Consider the following 14,762-nt stretch of genomic DNA (forward strand, 5'->3'; position numbering starts at 1 on the left):
CTCTCTCTCTCTCTCTCTCTCTCTCTCTCTCTCTCTCTCTCTCTCTCTCTCTCTCTCTTTTTCTTTTAAATCATGTCTGCACTACTGGAAACCAAGTTCTTTTTCAATTTTCCTTAATTTTGTAAATTTATATTCACAATGCACCACTTCGTAATGCACCATTGCAATCATAACAGGACCAGAAGCAATCTAAATCTGAAAAAAAATTGATGTGGACTGTCAAAACAGCTATAGATGAGCACCCATGGAACGAAACGCACTGTGCATTGATATAAAAGCATGATTGTGACTTAAGGCGGTTGTTCTTTATTTTACGAATGTAATACAGTCACAAATGAAACACTGGATAAAATGAAGTGGCTTTTTCTTTTATTTCCCCCCCCCCCCCCCCCAGGCATCTTAAAATACTTTACATTCAATGTATTCAAGTTCACACAACTTCCTTCTCTTCCGATTAAAAAATATCATGTCTTGTGATGGCAAAGAAATTCAGAAGCACTGGCAGATAACATAACAATTTAAACTAAATGTCAGTTAATGCTCTTGCAGTATAACTCCCAAAATCTTATGGATACAAAAGAATTAAAATGTTTCTTTACGGAATAGTTTTATACCTATGAGTAAGAATGTCACCACAAACTTTGTACAATAGCTTCCTATACTCTCCACTGTTTAACACCTTCTGCCTGGTTCTTTACCTAAAGATACAGACCTGCACGGATGGAAACATCAACCCATAACAGAGTTCTTTCTGCAAGTGAACCCTCTCCTCATAATCAAGAATAATTTCTTATACCTGCCACAAACTATGTTCTTAAACCAATGAAACAACATTTCAAGACCGATTCAATGTTACATCTACCATGATTCCAATTATTCAAAGTGAAAATACCATGAGTGATTACAAAATGATTAATTCAGTGACTGAACTAAACAAATTTACTCACCAACAGAGCCTTCCTTCGACAGTCGTCTTTGGAAATCTCCCTCAAAGTATGACTTTCCATATCTTGGCACATCTGAAATTTTGGTAACAGGATTATTTATGTATCAAATTTCAACATGCTAACAAAGTTTAATTTTCAACTACCGCTCACTTCAGTTACATATACTTCATAAACATGTTGAATGAGAGAGTTGTGTCCACAGTTATTTTTAATTAAACATTGCCACCAACTTTTGAAGAGTAATAGCACAATGAAATAGTAACAATGTAACATGAAAAACTTCATTCCAATAATTGGCACACTACCACCAGTTTACGATACACTTTCTTGCAAGCACCATGAATGAATTACTATTCAGAGAACCCTACTTTAAGTTCAAACTTCATTGCTGTATGATAACCAATCCTCTTATCCACCTACCTCTATGCCCATCACCGTCTCATTAAACCTTACTGCCCTCATCATAACTTCACTCCCCCACCCCACAAGCCAATCTATCATAACTAACCCTGAACAAGATTCCCTTATCTACCTCTCGCTCCCAAATCTCCACTCTGAACTGTGCACAATGCACACACGCTCTATATCGAGAACCAGCGTCTCCACTTTGTTGTGACAAGAGATAAACTTCTGTTACACTCTCAGAGCTATAAATCTTACTTCCGGTGTTTCTTTCATGAATCTGTGAAGCTCTTTATAAATTTGGCTTCCACATAACTACATATTTTATAATAATTTCTTCTTTGTGATCAGATGTCTCTCCACAAAAGTGGCAAAATGAATTGCAATTTAAAATTTTAATGATGTTCATATTGCAATATTAAATACATTACATGTATGTGAGTTCAAACATTGACTGTCAGTAACAACTTATACCTGAAGAAAAAGACACCTAAACTGCACCATTGCCCCAGTGATCTTCACATGATTGATTCTAACAGCACAAGGCTATTGGACCTAGCAACCAATTTTACATAGCAGATGCAAAGGAAGAATTTCTAAATGTGAGATGTACTAGTCCCTGCCTCAGTCATAAATACTAATACTGCAGTTCTGAAAAGAAAAGTATTCAAATGATGCATTAAACACGTAAGCACTCAAAATGTCAGTATTAATGGGCAACACAAATAGCCATGTAATTTTGTACTAAGTTCTTCGTCATTACAACTCCCTTGGAAGTGGCAAATGTTGTTTTTCAGGCCACAGTTATTCAATTCAAAACTTCCTACTTCAAGAGAATATCATTTTGTTAAATTGCAATGAATCTTTACATACATGGAATTCAAAGACACTTTAACAGTAACGTCACAGTATAAGAGTATGTTCTGCTGAATGGTATGATAAGCTGGGCTATGTAATTGACTTCTGGCAGCAAATATTTGTTAACTATTGTGAATACATTTTATCAGGTTAAAAATTCTGGTTCCAGCTCAAACCCAAGACACATTACAATGCCAGTAAAGTGCATAAAAGCCATAAACCCCAAGGCCTTTACAAAGCGACACCTAAAAAAGCTCGTCAGATGTCACTGTTTGAAATATTTTCCGATTTATCACTGACCAGATACAAGCAATTGTTTAAACAATGAAGGCTCTTGTACGATACAGAAATAAAAAGGAAAAATCTTCCAAAACCTCTTGTTTGACTATTCCTAAATAAATGACATATTCACGTTTGTCCATGCGACTTCAGGCATAATGTAGACTACTAGTTCTGTATCTTCTTATTACACTATACTTGATTGCTCCCATTATTAAGGTACTATCTGTCATAGCACGTTAGTCCATGCCTGAACTCTGTCACTATGCTGCAACAAGTTTATTGTTCATCAGTCAAATCTGTGGCAGTAGGCAAACAATTTACTACACTCATTATGTTGCACTCTGCTGGAAAAAATAATCTATGAGGCATGGTACAAAACAAACTTGATAAATGTTGTAAATCTGTCTGCTTACAAAACATTTACAACTAGCATAAAAGATAAAAGTAGGGCCACTTGCCGCCTTCCCCCCCCCCCCCCCCTCCCGACACACACACACACACACACACACACACACACACACACACACACACACACACAAAAGGACGCGCGCATGGTGGGGGGGGGGGGGGGGGCAGGAAGGGGAAGAAGGTGTAGAGTAAGTGACTGATGGACTGGACTGCACTGCACTGCACTTGACACAGGCAGGCAGCGAGAGAGGGAGGAGAGAATGAATTCAACTTTTCTGCTACATAGAACCCTTCTGCTTGTCCTTGCTATTCATAACCTTTCTGCTTGTCATCCTTCAAGAGGCTACACAGATTTACATTACAACAAATATTTATGAATGAGAGTAGTCTCATTTCTTTTTTAAATCATGTCATCACTACTGGAACCTAAGTTACTTTTCGATTTTTCTTAATTTTGTAAATTTATATTCACAATGTACCACTTTACAATACACCATTGTAATCCTACAAGGACCAGAAGCAATCTAAATATAAAAAAGTGACGTAGATAAAGAAACACTGGATAAAATGAAGTGGCTTTTTATCCCCCCCCAGGCGTCTTAAAATACTTTACATTCAATGTATTCAAGTTCACACAACTTCCTTCTCTTCCCATTAAAAAATATCATGTCTTGTGATGACAAAGAAATTCAGAAGCACTGGCAGATAACATAACTATTTAAACTAAATGTCAGTTAATGCTCTTGCAGTATAACTCCCAAAATCTTTGGGATCACAAAGAATTAAAATGTTTCTTTATGGAACAGTTTTATACTTATGAGTAAGAATGTCACCACAACTTTGTACAATAGCTTTCTATACTCTCCACTGTTTAACACCTTCTGCCTGGTTCTTTACCTAAAGATACAGACCTGCACGGATGGAAACATCAACCCATAACAGAGTTCTTTCTGCAAGTGAACCCTCTCCTCATAATCAAGAATAGTTTCTTATACCTGCCACAAACTATGTCCTTAAACCAATGAAACAACATTTCAAGACCGATTCAATGTTACATCTACCATGATTCCAATTATTCAAAGTGAAAATACCATGAGTGATTACAAAATGCTTAATTCAGTGATTGAACTAAACAAATTTACTCACCAACAGAGCCTTCCTTCGACAGTCGTCTTTGGAAATCTCCCTCAAAGTATGACTTTCCATATCTTGGCACATCTGAAATTTTGATAACAGGATTATTTATGTATCGAATTTCAACATGCTAACAAAGTTTAATTTTCAACTACCGCTCACTTCAGTTACATATATTTCATAAACATGTTGAATGAGAGAGTTGTGTCCACAATTATTTTTAATTAAACATTTCCACCAACTTTTGAAGAGTAATAGCACAATGAAATAGTAACAATTTTTACATGAAAAACTTCATTCCCATAATTGGCACAGTACCACCAGTTTTCGATACACTTTCTTGCTTGCATCATGAACACATTACCTTAGGTTCAAACTTCATTGCTGTATGATAACCAATCCTCTCATTCACCTACCTCTATGCCCATCACCATCTCATTAAACCTTACTGCCCTCATCATAACTTCACCCCTCACCCACCAAAACATAACCCCTTCTGCTATACTTTCTTACTCTATCATAACTAACCCTGAACAAGATTCCCTTATCTACCTCTCGCTCCCAAATCTCCACTCTGAACTGTGCACAATGCACACACGCTCTATATCGAGAACCAGCGTCTCCACCTTGTTGTGACAAGAGATAAACTTCTGTTACACTCTCAGAGCTATAAATCTTACTTCCGGTGTTTCTTTCATGAATCTGTGAAGCTCTTTATAAATTTGGCTTCCACATAACTACATATTTTATAGTAATTTCTTCTTTGTGATCAGATGTCTCTCCACAAAAGTGGCAAAATGAATTGCAATTTAAAATTTTAATGATGTTCATATTGCAATATTAAATACATTACATGTATGTGAGTTCAAACATTGACTGTCAGTAACAACTTATACCTGAAGAAAAAGACACCTAAACTGCACCATTGCCCCAGTGATCTTCACATGATTGATTCTAACAGCACAAGGCTATTGGACCTAGCAACCAATTTTACATAGCAGATGCAAAGGAAGAATTTCTAAATGTGAGATGTACTAGTCCCTGCCTCAGTCATAAATACTAATACTGCAGTTCTGAAAAGAAAAGTATTCAAATGATGCATTAAACACGTAAGCACTCAAAATGTCAGTATTAATGGGCAACACAAATAGCCATGTAATTTTGTACTAAGTTCTTCGTCATTACAACTCCCTTGGAAGTGGCAAATGTTGTTTTTCAGGCCACAGTTATTCAATTCAAAACTTCCTACTTCAAGAGAATATCATTTTGTTAAATTGCAATGAATCTTTACATACATGGAATTCAAAGATACTTTAACAGTAACGTCACAGTATAAGAGTATGTTCTGCTGAATGGTATGATAAGCTGTGCTATGTAATTGACTTCTGGCAGCAAATATTTGTTAACTATTGTGAATACATTTTATCAGGTTAAAAATTCTGGTTCCAGCTCAAACCCAAGACACATTACAATGCCAGTAAAGTGCATAAAAGCCATAAACCCCAAGGCCTTTACAAAGCGACACCTAAAAAAGCTCGTCAGATGTCACTGTTTGAAATATTTTCCGATTTATCACTGACCAGATACAAGCAATTGTTTAAACAATGAAGGCTCTTGTACGATACAGAAATAAAAAGGAAAAATCTTCCAAAACCTCTTGTTTGACTATTCCTAAATAAATGACATATTCACGTTTGTCCATGCGACTTCAGGCATAATGTAGACTACTAGTTCTGTATCTTCTTATTACACTATACTTGATTGCTCCCATTATTAAGGTACTATCTGTCATAGCACGTTAGTCCATGCCTGAACTCTGTCACTATGCTGCAACAAGTTTATTGTTCATCAGTCAAATCTGTGGCAGTAGGCAAACAATTTACTACACTCATTATGTTGCACTCTGCTGGAAAAAATAATCTATGAGGCATGGTACAAAACAAACTTGATAAATGTTGTAAATCTGTCTGCTTACAAAACATTTACAACTAGCATAAAAGATAAAAGTAGGGCCACTTGCCGCCTTCCCCCCCCGCCCCCCCCCCCCCGACACACACACACACACACACACACACACACACACACACACACACACACACACACAAAAGGACGCGCGCACGGTGGGGGGGGGGGGGGGGCAGGAAGGGGAAGAAGGTGTAGAGTAAGTGACTGATGGACTGGACTGCACTGCACTGCACTTGACACAGGCAGGCAGCGAGAGAGGGAGGAGAGAATGAATTCAACTTTTCTGCTACATAGAACCCTTCTGCTTGTCCTTGCTATTCATAACCTTTCTGCTTGTCATCCTTCAAGAGGCTACACAGATTTACATTACAACAAATATTTATGAATGAGAGTAGTCTCATTTCTTTTTTAAATCATGTCATCACTACTGGAACCTAAGTTACTTTTCGATTTTTCTTAATTTTGTAAATTTATATTCACAATGTACCACTTTACAATACACCATTGTAATCCTACAAGGACCAGAAGCAATCTAAATATAAAAAAGTGACGTAGATAAAGAAACACTGGATAAAATGAAGTGGCTTTTTATCCCCCCCCCAGGCGTCTTAAAATACTTTACATTCAATGTATTCAAGTTCACACAACTTCCTTCTCTTCCCATTAAAAAATATCATGTCTTGTGATGACAAAGAAATTCAGAAGTACTGGCAGATAACATAACTATTTAAACTAAATGTCAGTTAATGCTCTTGCAGTATAACTCCCAAAATCTTTGGGATCACAAAGAATTAAAATGTTTCTTTATGGAACAGTTTTATACTTATGAGTAACAATGTCACCACAACTTTGTACAATAGCTTTCTATACTCTCCACTGTTTAACACCTTCTGCCTGGTTCTTTACCTAAAGATACAGACCTGCACGGATGGAAACATCAACCCATAACAGAGTTCTTTCTGCAAGTGAACCCTCTCCTCATAATCAAGAATAGTTTCTTATACCTGCCACAAACTATGTCCTTAAACCAATGAAACAACATTTCAAGACCGATTCAATGTTACATCTACCATGATTCCAATTATTCAAAGTGAAAATACCATGAGTGATTACAAAATGCTTAATTCAGTGACTGAACTAAACAAATTTACTCACCAACAGAGCCTTCCTTCGACAGTCGTCTTTGGAAATCTCCCTCAAAGTATGACTTTCCATATCTTGGCACATCTGAAATTTTGATAACAGGATTATTTATGTATCGAATTTCAACATGCTAACAAAGTTTAATTTTCAACTACCGCTCACTTCAGTTACATATACTTCATAAACATGTTGAATGAGAGAGTTGTGTCCACAATTATTTTTAATTAAACATTTCCACCAACTTTTGAAGAGTAATAGCACAATGAAATAGTAACAATTTTTACATGAAAAACTTCATTCCCATAATTGGCACAGTACCACCAGTTTTCGATACACTTTCTTGCTTGCATCATGAACACATTACTTTAGGTTCAAACTTCATTGCTGCATGCTAACCAATCCTCTCATTCACCTACCTCTATGCCCATCACCATCTCATTAAACCTTACTGCCCTCATCATAACTTCACCCCTCACCCACCAAAACATAACCCCTTCTGCTATACTTTCTTACTCTATCATAACTAACCCTGAACAAGATTCCCTTATCTACCTCTCACTCCCAAATCTCCACTCTGAACTGTGCACAATGCACACACGCTCTATATCGAGAACCAGCGTCTCCACCTTGTTGTGACAAGAGATAAACTTCTGTTACACTCTCAGAGCTATAAATCTTACTTCCGGTGTTTCTTTCATGAATCTGTGAAGCTCTTTATAAATTTGGCTTCCACATAACTACATATTTTATAATAATTTCTTCTTTGTGATCAGATGTCTCTCCACAAAAGTGGCAAAATGAATTGCAATTTAAAATTTTAATGATGTTCATATTGCAATATTAAATACATTACATGTATGTGAGTTCAAACATTGACTGTCAGTAACAACTTATACCTGAAGAAAAAGACACCTAAACTGCACCATTGCCCCAGTGATCTTCACATGATTGATTCTAACAGCACAAGGCTATTGGACCTAGCAACCAATTTTACATAGCAGATGCAAAGGAAGAATTTCTAAATGTGAGATGTACTAGTCCCTGCCTCAGTCATAAATACTAATACTGCAGTTCTGAAAAGAAAAGTATTCAAATGATGCATTAAACACGTAAGCACTCAAAATGTCAGTATTAATGGGCAACACAAATAGCCATGTAATTTTGTACTAAGTTCTTCGTCATTACAACTCCCTTGGAAGTGGCAAATGTTGTTTTTCAGGCCACAGTTATTCAATTCAAAACTTCCTACTTCAAGAGAATATCATTTTGTTAAATTGCAATGAATCTTTACATACATGGAATTCAAAGACACTTTAACAGTAACGTCACAGTATAAGAGTATGTTCTGCTGAATGGTATGATAAGCTGGGCTATGTAATTGACTTCTGGCAGCAAATATTTGTTAACTATTGTGAATACATTTTATCAGGTTAAAAATTCTGGTTCCAGCTCAAACCCAAGACACATTACAATGCCAGTAAAGTGCATAAAAGCCATAAACCCCAAGGCCTTTACAAAGCGACACCTAAAAAAGCTCGTCAGATGTCACTGTTTGAAATATTTTCCGATTTATCACTGACCAGATACAAGCAATTGTTTAAACAATGAAGGCTCTTGTACGATACAGAAATAAAAAGGAAAAATCTTCCAAAACCTCTTGTTTGACTATTCCTAAATAAATGACATATTCACGTTTGTCCATGCGACTTCAGGCATAATGTAGACTACTAGTTCTGTATCTTCTTATTACACTATACTTGATTGCTCCCATTATTAAGGTACTATCTGTCATAGCACGTTAGTCCATGCCTGAACTCTGTCACTATGCTGCAACAAGTTTATTGTTCATCAGTCAAATCTGTGGCAGTAGGCAAACAATTTACTACACTCATTATGTTGCACTCTGCTGGAAAAAATAATCTATGAGGCATGGTACAAAACAAACTTGATAAATGTTGTAAATCTGTCTGCTTACAAAACATTTACAACTAGCATAAAAGATAAAAGTAGGGCCACTTGCCGCCTTCCCCCCCCCCCCCCCTCGACACACACACACACACACACACACACACACACACACACACACACACACACACACAAAAGGACGCGCGCACGGTGGGGGGGGGGGGGGGGCAGGAAGGGGAAGAAGGTGTAGAGTAAGTGACTGATGGACTGGACTGCACTGCACTGCACTTGACACAGGCAGGCAGCGAGAGAGGGAGGAGAGAATGAATTCAACTTTTCTGCTACATAGAACCCTTCTGCTTGTCCTTGCTATTCATAACCTTTCTGCTTGTCATCCTTCAAGAGGCTACACAGATTCACATTACAACAAATATTTATGAATGAGAGTAGTCTCATTTCTTTTTTAAATCATGTCATCACTACTGGAACCTAAGTTACTTTTCGATTTTTCTTAATTTTGTAAATTTGTATTCACAATGTACCACTTTACAATACACCATTGTAATCCTACAAGGACCAGAAGCAATCTAAATATAAAAAAGTGACGTAGATAAAGAAACACTGGATAAAATGAAGTGGCTTTTTATCCCCCCCCCAGGCGTCTTAAAATACTTTACATTCAATGTATTCAAGTTCACACAACTTCCTTCTCTTCCCATTAAAAAATATCATGTCTTGTGATGACAAAGAAATTCAGAAGCACTGGCAGATAACATAACTATTTAAACTAAATGTCAGTTAATGCTCTTGCAGTATAACTCCCAAAATCTTTGGGATCACAAAGAATTAAAATGTTTCTTTATGGAACAGTTTTATACTTATGAGTAAGAATGTCACCACAACTTTGTACAATAGCTTTCTATACTCTCCACTGTTTAACACCTTCTGCCTGGTTCTTTACCTAAAGATACAGACCTGCACGGATGGAAACATCAACCCATAACAGAGTTCTTTCTGCAAGTGAACCCTCTCCTCATAATCAAGAATAGTTTCTTATACCTGCCACAAACTATGTCCTTAAACCAATGAAACAACATTTCAAGACCGATTCAATGTTACATCTACCATGATTCCAATTATTCAAAGTGAAAATACCATGAGTGATTACAAAATGCTTAATTCAGTGATTGAACTAAACAAATTTACTCACCAACAGAGCCTTCCTTCGACAGTCGTCTTTGGAAATCTCCCTCAAAGTATGACTTTCCATATCTTGGCACATCTGAAATTTTGATAACAGGATTATTTATGTATCGAATTTCAACATGCTAACAAAGTTTAATTTTCAACTACCGCTCACTTCAGTTACATATATTTCATAAACATGTTGAATGAGAGAGTTGTGTCCACAATTATTTTTAATTAAACATTTCCACCAACTTTTGAAGAGTAATAGCACAATGAAATAGTAACAATTTTTACATGAAAAACTTCATTCCCATAATTGGCACAGTACCACCAGTTTTCGATACACTTTCTTGCTTGCATCATGAACACATTACTTTAGGTTCAAACTTCATTGCTGTATGATAACCAATCCTCTCATTCACCTACCTCTATGCCCATCACCATCTCATTAAACCTTACTGCCCTCATCATAACTTCACCCCTCACCCACCAAAACATAACCCCTTCTGCTATACTTTCTTACTCTATCATAACTAACCCTGAACAAGATTCCCTTATCTACCTCTCGCTCCCAAATCTCCACTCTGAACTGTGCACAATGCACACACGCTCTATATCGAGAACCAGCGTCTCCACCTTGTTGTGACAAGAGATAAACTTCTGTTACACTCTCAGAGCTATAAATCTTACTTCCGGTGTTTCTTTCATGAATCTGTGAAGCTCTTTATAAATTTGGCTTCCACATAACTACATATTTTATAGTAATTTCTTCTTTGTGATCAGATGTCTCTCCACAAAAGTGGCAAAATGAATTGCAATTTAAAATTTTAATGATGTTCATATTGCAATATTAAATACATTACATGTATGTGAGTTCAAACTTTGACTGTCAGTAACAACTTATACCTGAAGAAAAAGACACCTAAACTGCACCATTGCCCCAGTGATCTTCACATGATTGATTCTAACAGCACAAGGCTATTGGACCTAGCAACCAATTTTACATAGCAGATGCAAAGGAAGAATTTCTAAATGTGAGATGTACTAGTCCCTGCCTCAGTCATAAATACTAATACTGCAGTTCTGAAAAGAAAAGTATTCAAATGATGCATTAAACACGTAAGCACTCAAAATGTCAGTATTAATGGGCAACACAAATAGCCATGTAATTTTGTACTAAGTTCTTCGTCATTACAACTCCCTTGGAAGTGGCAAATGTTGTTTTTCAGGCCACAGTTATTCAATTCAAAACTTCTTACTTCAAGAGAATATCATTTTGTTAAATTGCTATGAATCTTTACATACATGGAATTCAAAGATACTTTAACAGTAACGTCACAGTATAAGAGTATGTTCTGCTGAATGGTATGATAAGCTGTGCTATGTAATTGACTTCTGGCAGCAAATATTTGTTAACTATTGTGAATACATTTTATCAGGTTAAAAATTCTGGTTCCAGCTCAAACCCAAGACACATTACAATGCCAGTAAAGTGCATAAAAGCCATAAACCCCAAGGCCTTTACAAAGCGACACCTAAAAAAGCTCGTCAGATGTCACTGTTTGAAATATTTTCCGATTTATCACTGACCAGATACAAGCAATTGTTTAAACAATGAAGGCTCTTGTACGATACAGAAATAAAAAGGAAAAATCTTCCAAAACCTCTTGTTTGAATATTCCTAAATAAATGACATATTCACGTTTGTCCATGCGACTTCAGGCATAATGTAGACTACTAGTTCTGTATCTTCTTATTACACTATACTTGATTGCTCCCATTATTAAGGTACTATCTGTCATAGCACGTTAGTCCATGCCTGAACTCTGTCACTATGCTGCAACAAGTTTATTGTTCATCAGTCAAATCTGTGGCAGTAGGCAAACAATTTACTACACTCATTATGTTGCACTCTGCTGGAAAAAATAATCTATGAGGCATGGTACAAAACAAACTTGATAAATGTTGTAAATCTGTCTGCTTACAAAACATTTACAACTAGCATAAAAGATAAAAGTAGGGCCACTTGCCGCCTCCCCCCCCCCCCCCGACACACACACACACACACACACACACACACACACACACACACACACACACACAAAAGGACGCGCGCACGGTGGGGGGGGGGGGGGGCAGGAAGGGGAAGAAGGTGTAGAGTAAGTGACTGATGGACTGGACTGCACTGCACTGCACTTGACACAGGCAGGCAGCGAGAGAGGGAGGAGAGAATGAATTCAACTTTTCTGCTACATAGAACCCTTCTGCTTGTCCTTGCTATTCATAACCTTTCTGCTTGTCATCCTTCAAGAGGCTACACAGATTTACATTACAACAAATATTTATGAATGAGAGTAGTCTCATTTCTTTTTTAAATCATGTCATCACTACTGGAACCTAAGTTACTTTTTGATTTTTCTTAATTTTGTAAATTTATATTCACAATGTACCACTTTACAATACACCATTGTAATCCTACAAGGACCAGAAGCAATCTAAATATAAAAAAGTGACGTAGATAAAGAAACACTAGATAAAATGAAGTGGCTTTTTATCCCCCCCCCCAGGCGTCTTAAAATACTTTACATTCAATGTATTCAAGTTCACACAACTTCCTTCTCTTCCCATTAAAAAATATCATGTCTTGTGATGACAAAGAAATTCAGAAGCACTGGCAGATAACATAACTATTTAAACTAAATGTCAGTTAATGCTCTTGCAGTATAACTCCCAAAATCTTTGGGATCACAAAGAATTAAAATGTTTCTTTATGGAACAGTTTTATACTTATGAGTAAGAATGTCACCACAACTTTGTACAATAGCTTTCTATACTCTCCACTGTTTAACACCTTCTGCCTGGTTCTTTACCTAAAGATACAGACCTGCACGGATGGAAACATCAACCCATAACAGAGTTCTTTCTGCAAGTGAACCCTCTCCTCATAATCAAGAATAGTTTCTTATACCTGCCACAAACTATGTCCTTAAACCAATGAAACAACATTTCAAGACCGATTCAATGTTACATCTACCATGATTCCAATTATTCAAAGTGAAAATACCATGAGTGATTACAAAATGCTTAATTCAGTGATTGAACTAAACAAATTTACTCACCAACAGAGCCTTCCTTCGACAGTCGTCTTTGGAAATCTCCCTCAAAGTATGACTTTCCATATCTTGGCACATCTGAAATTTTGATAACAGGATTATTTATGTATCGAATTTCAACATGCTAACAAAGTTTAATTTTCAACTACCGCTCACTTCAGTTACATATATTTCATAAACATGTTGAATGAGAGAGTTGTGTCCACAATTATTTTTAATTAAACATTTCCACCAACTTTTGAAGAGTAATAGCACAATGAAATAGTAACAATTTTTACATGAAAAACTTCATTCCCATAATTGGCACAGTACCACCAGTTTTCGATACACTTTCTTGCTTGCATCATGAACACATTACTTTAGGTTCAAACTTCATTGCTGCATGATAACCAATCCTCTCATTCACCTACCTCTATGCCCATCACCATCTCATTAAACCTTACTGCCCTCATCATAACTTCACCCCTCACCCACCAAAACATAACCCCTTCTGCTATACTTTCTTACTCTATCATAACTAACCCTGAACAAGATTCCCTTATCTACCTCTCGCTCCCAAATCTCCACTCTGAACTGTGCACAATGCACACACGCTCTATATCGAGAACCAGCGTCTCCACCTTGTTGTGACAAGAGATAAACTTCTGTTACACTCTCAGAGCTATAAATCTTACTTCCGGTGTTTCTTTCATGAATCTGTGAAGCTCTTTATAAATTTGGCTTCCACATAACTACATATTTTATAATAATTTCTTCTTTGTGATCAGATGTCTCTCCACAAAAGTGGCAAAATGAATTGCAATTTAAAATTTTAATGATGTTCATATTGCAATATTAAATACATTACATGTATGTGAGTTCAAACATTGACTGTCAGTAACAACTTATACCTGAAGAAAAAGACACCTAAACTGCACCATTGCCCCAGTGATCTTCACATGATTGATTCTAACAGCACAAGGCTATTGGACCTAGCAACCAATTTTACATAGCAGATGCAAAGGAAGAATTTCTAAATGTGAGATGTACTAGTGCCTGCCTCAGTCATAAATACTAATACTGCAGTTCTGAAAAGAAAAGTATTCAAATGATGCATTAAACACGTAAGCACTCAAAATGTCAGTATTAATGGGCAACACAAATAGCCATGTAATTTTGTACTAAGTTCTTCGTCATTACAACTCCCTTGGAAGTGGCAAATGTTGTTTTTCAGGCCACAGTTATTCAATTCAAAACTTCCTACTTCAAGAGAATATCATTTTGTTAAATTGCAATGAATCTTTACATACATGGAATTCAAAGATACTTTAACAGTAACGTCACAGTATAAGAGTATGTTCTGCTGAATGGTATGATAAGCTGTGCTATGTAATTGACTTCTGGCAGCAAATATTTGTTAACTATTGTGAATACATTT

At 36.5% G+C, this 14,762-nt stretch overlaps 1 protein-coding gene across 1 annotated transcript in view; it reads right to left on the reverse strand.

Annotated features, from left to right (window-relative positions):
* LOC124555880 overlaps positions 1-14,762 on the reverse strand; it is a 244,877-nt gene that overhangs the window by 139,549 nt on the left and 90,566 nt on the right. Inside the window, exons 13-17 of the mRNA XM_047129941.1 lie at positions 13,352-13,423; positions 10,255-10,326; positions 7,152-7,223; positions 4,044-4,115; positions 948-1,019 (exon numbers count right to left, since the gene is read on the reverse strand). Of these exons, the coding sequence (XP_046985897.1) occupies positions 948-1,019; positions 4,044-4,115; positions 7,152-7,223; positions 10,255-10,326; positions 13,352-13,423 (360 nt within the window). The remainder of the gene's footprint in view (positions 1-947; positions 1,020-4,043; positions 4,116-7,151; positions 7,224-10,254; positions 10,327-13,351; positions 13,424-14,762) is intronic.

This window comes from Schistocerca americana, chromosome X, assembly GCF_021461395.2.
Source record: "Schistocerca americana isolate TAMUIC-IGC-003095 chromosome X, iqSchAmer2.1, whole genome shotgun sequence".
Lineage (NCBI taxonomy): Eukaryota > Metazoa > Arthropoda > Insecta > Orthoptera > Acrididae > Schistocerca > Schistocerca americana.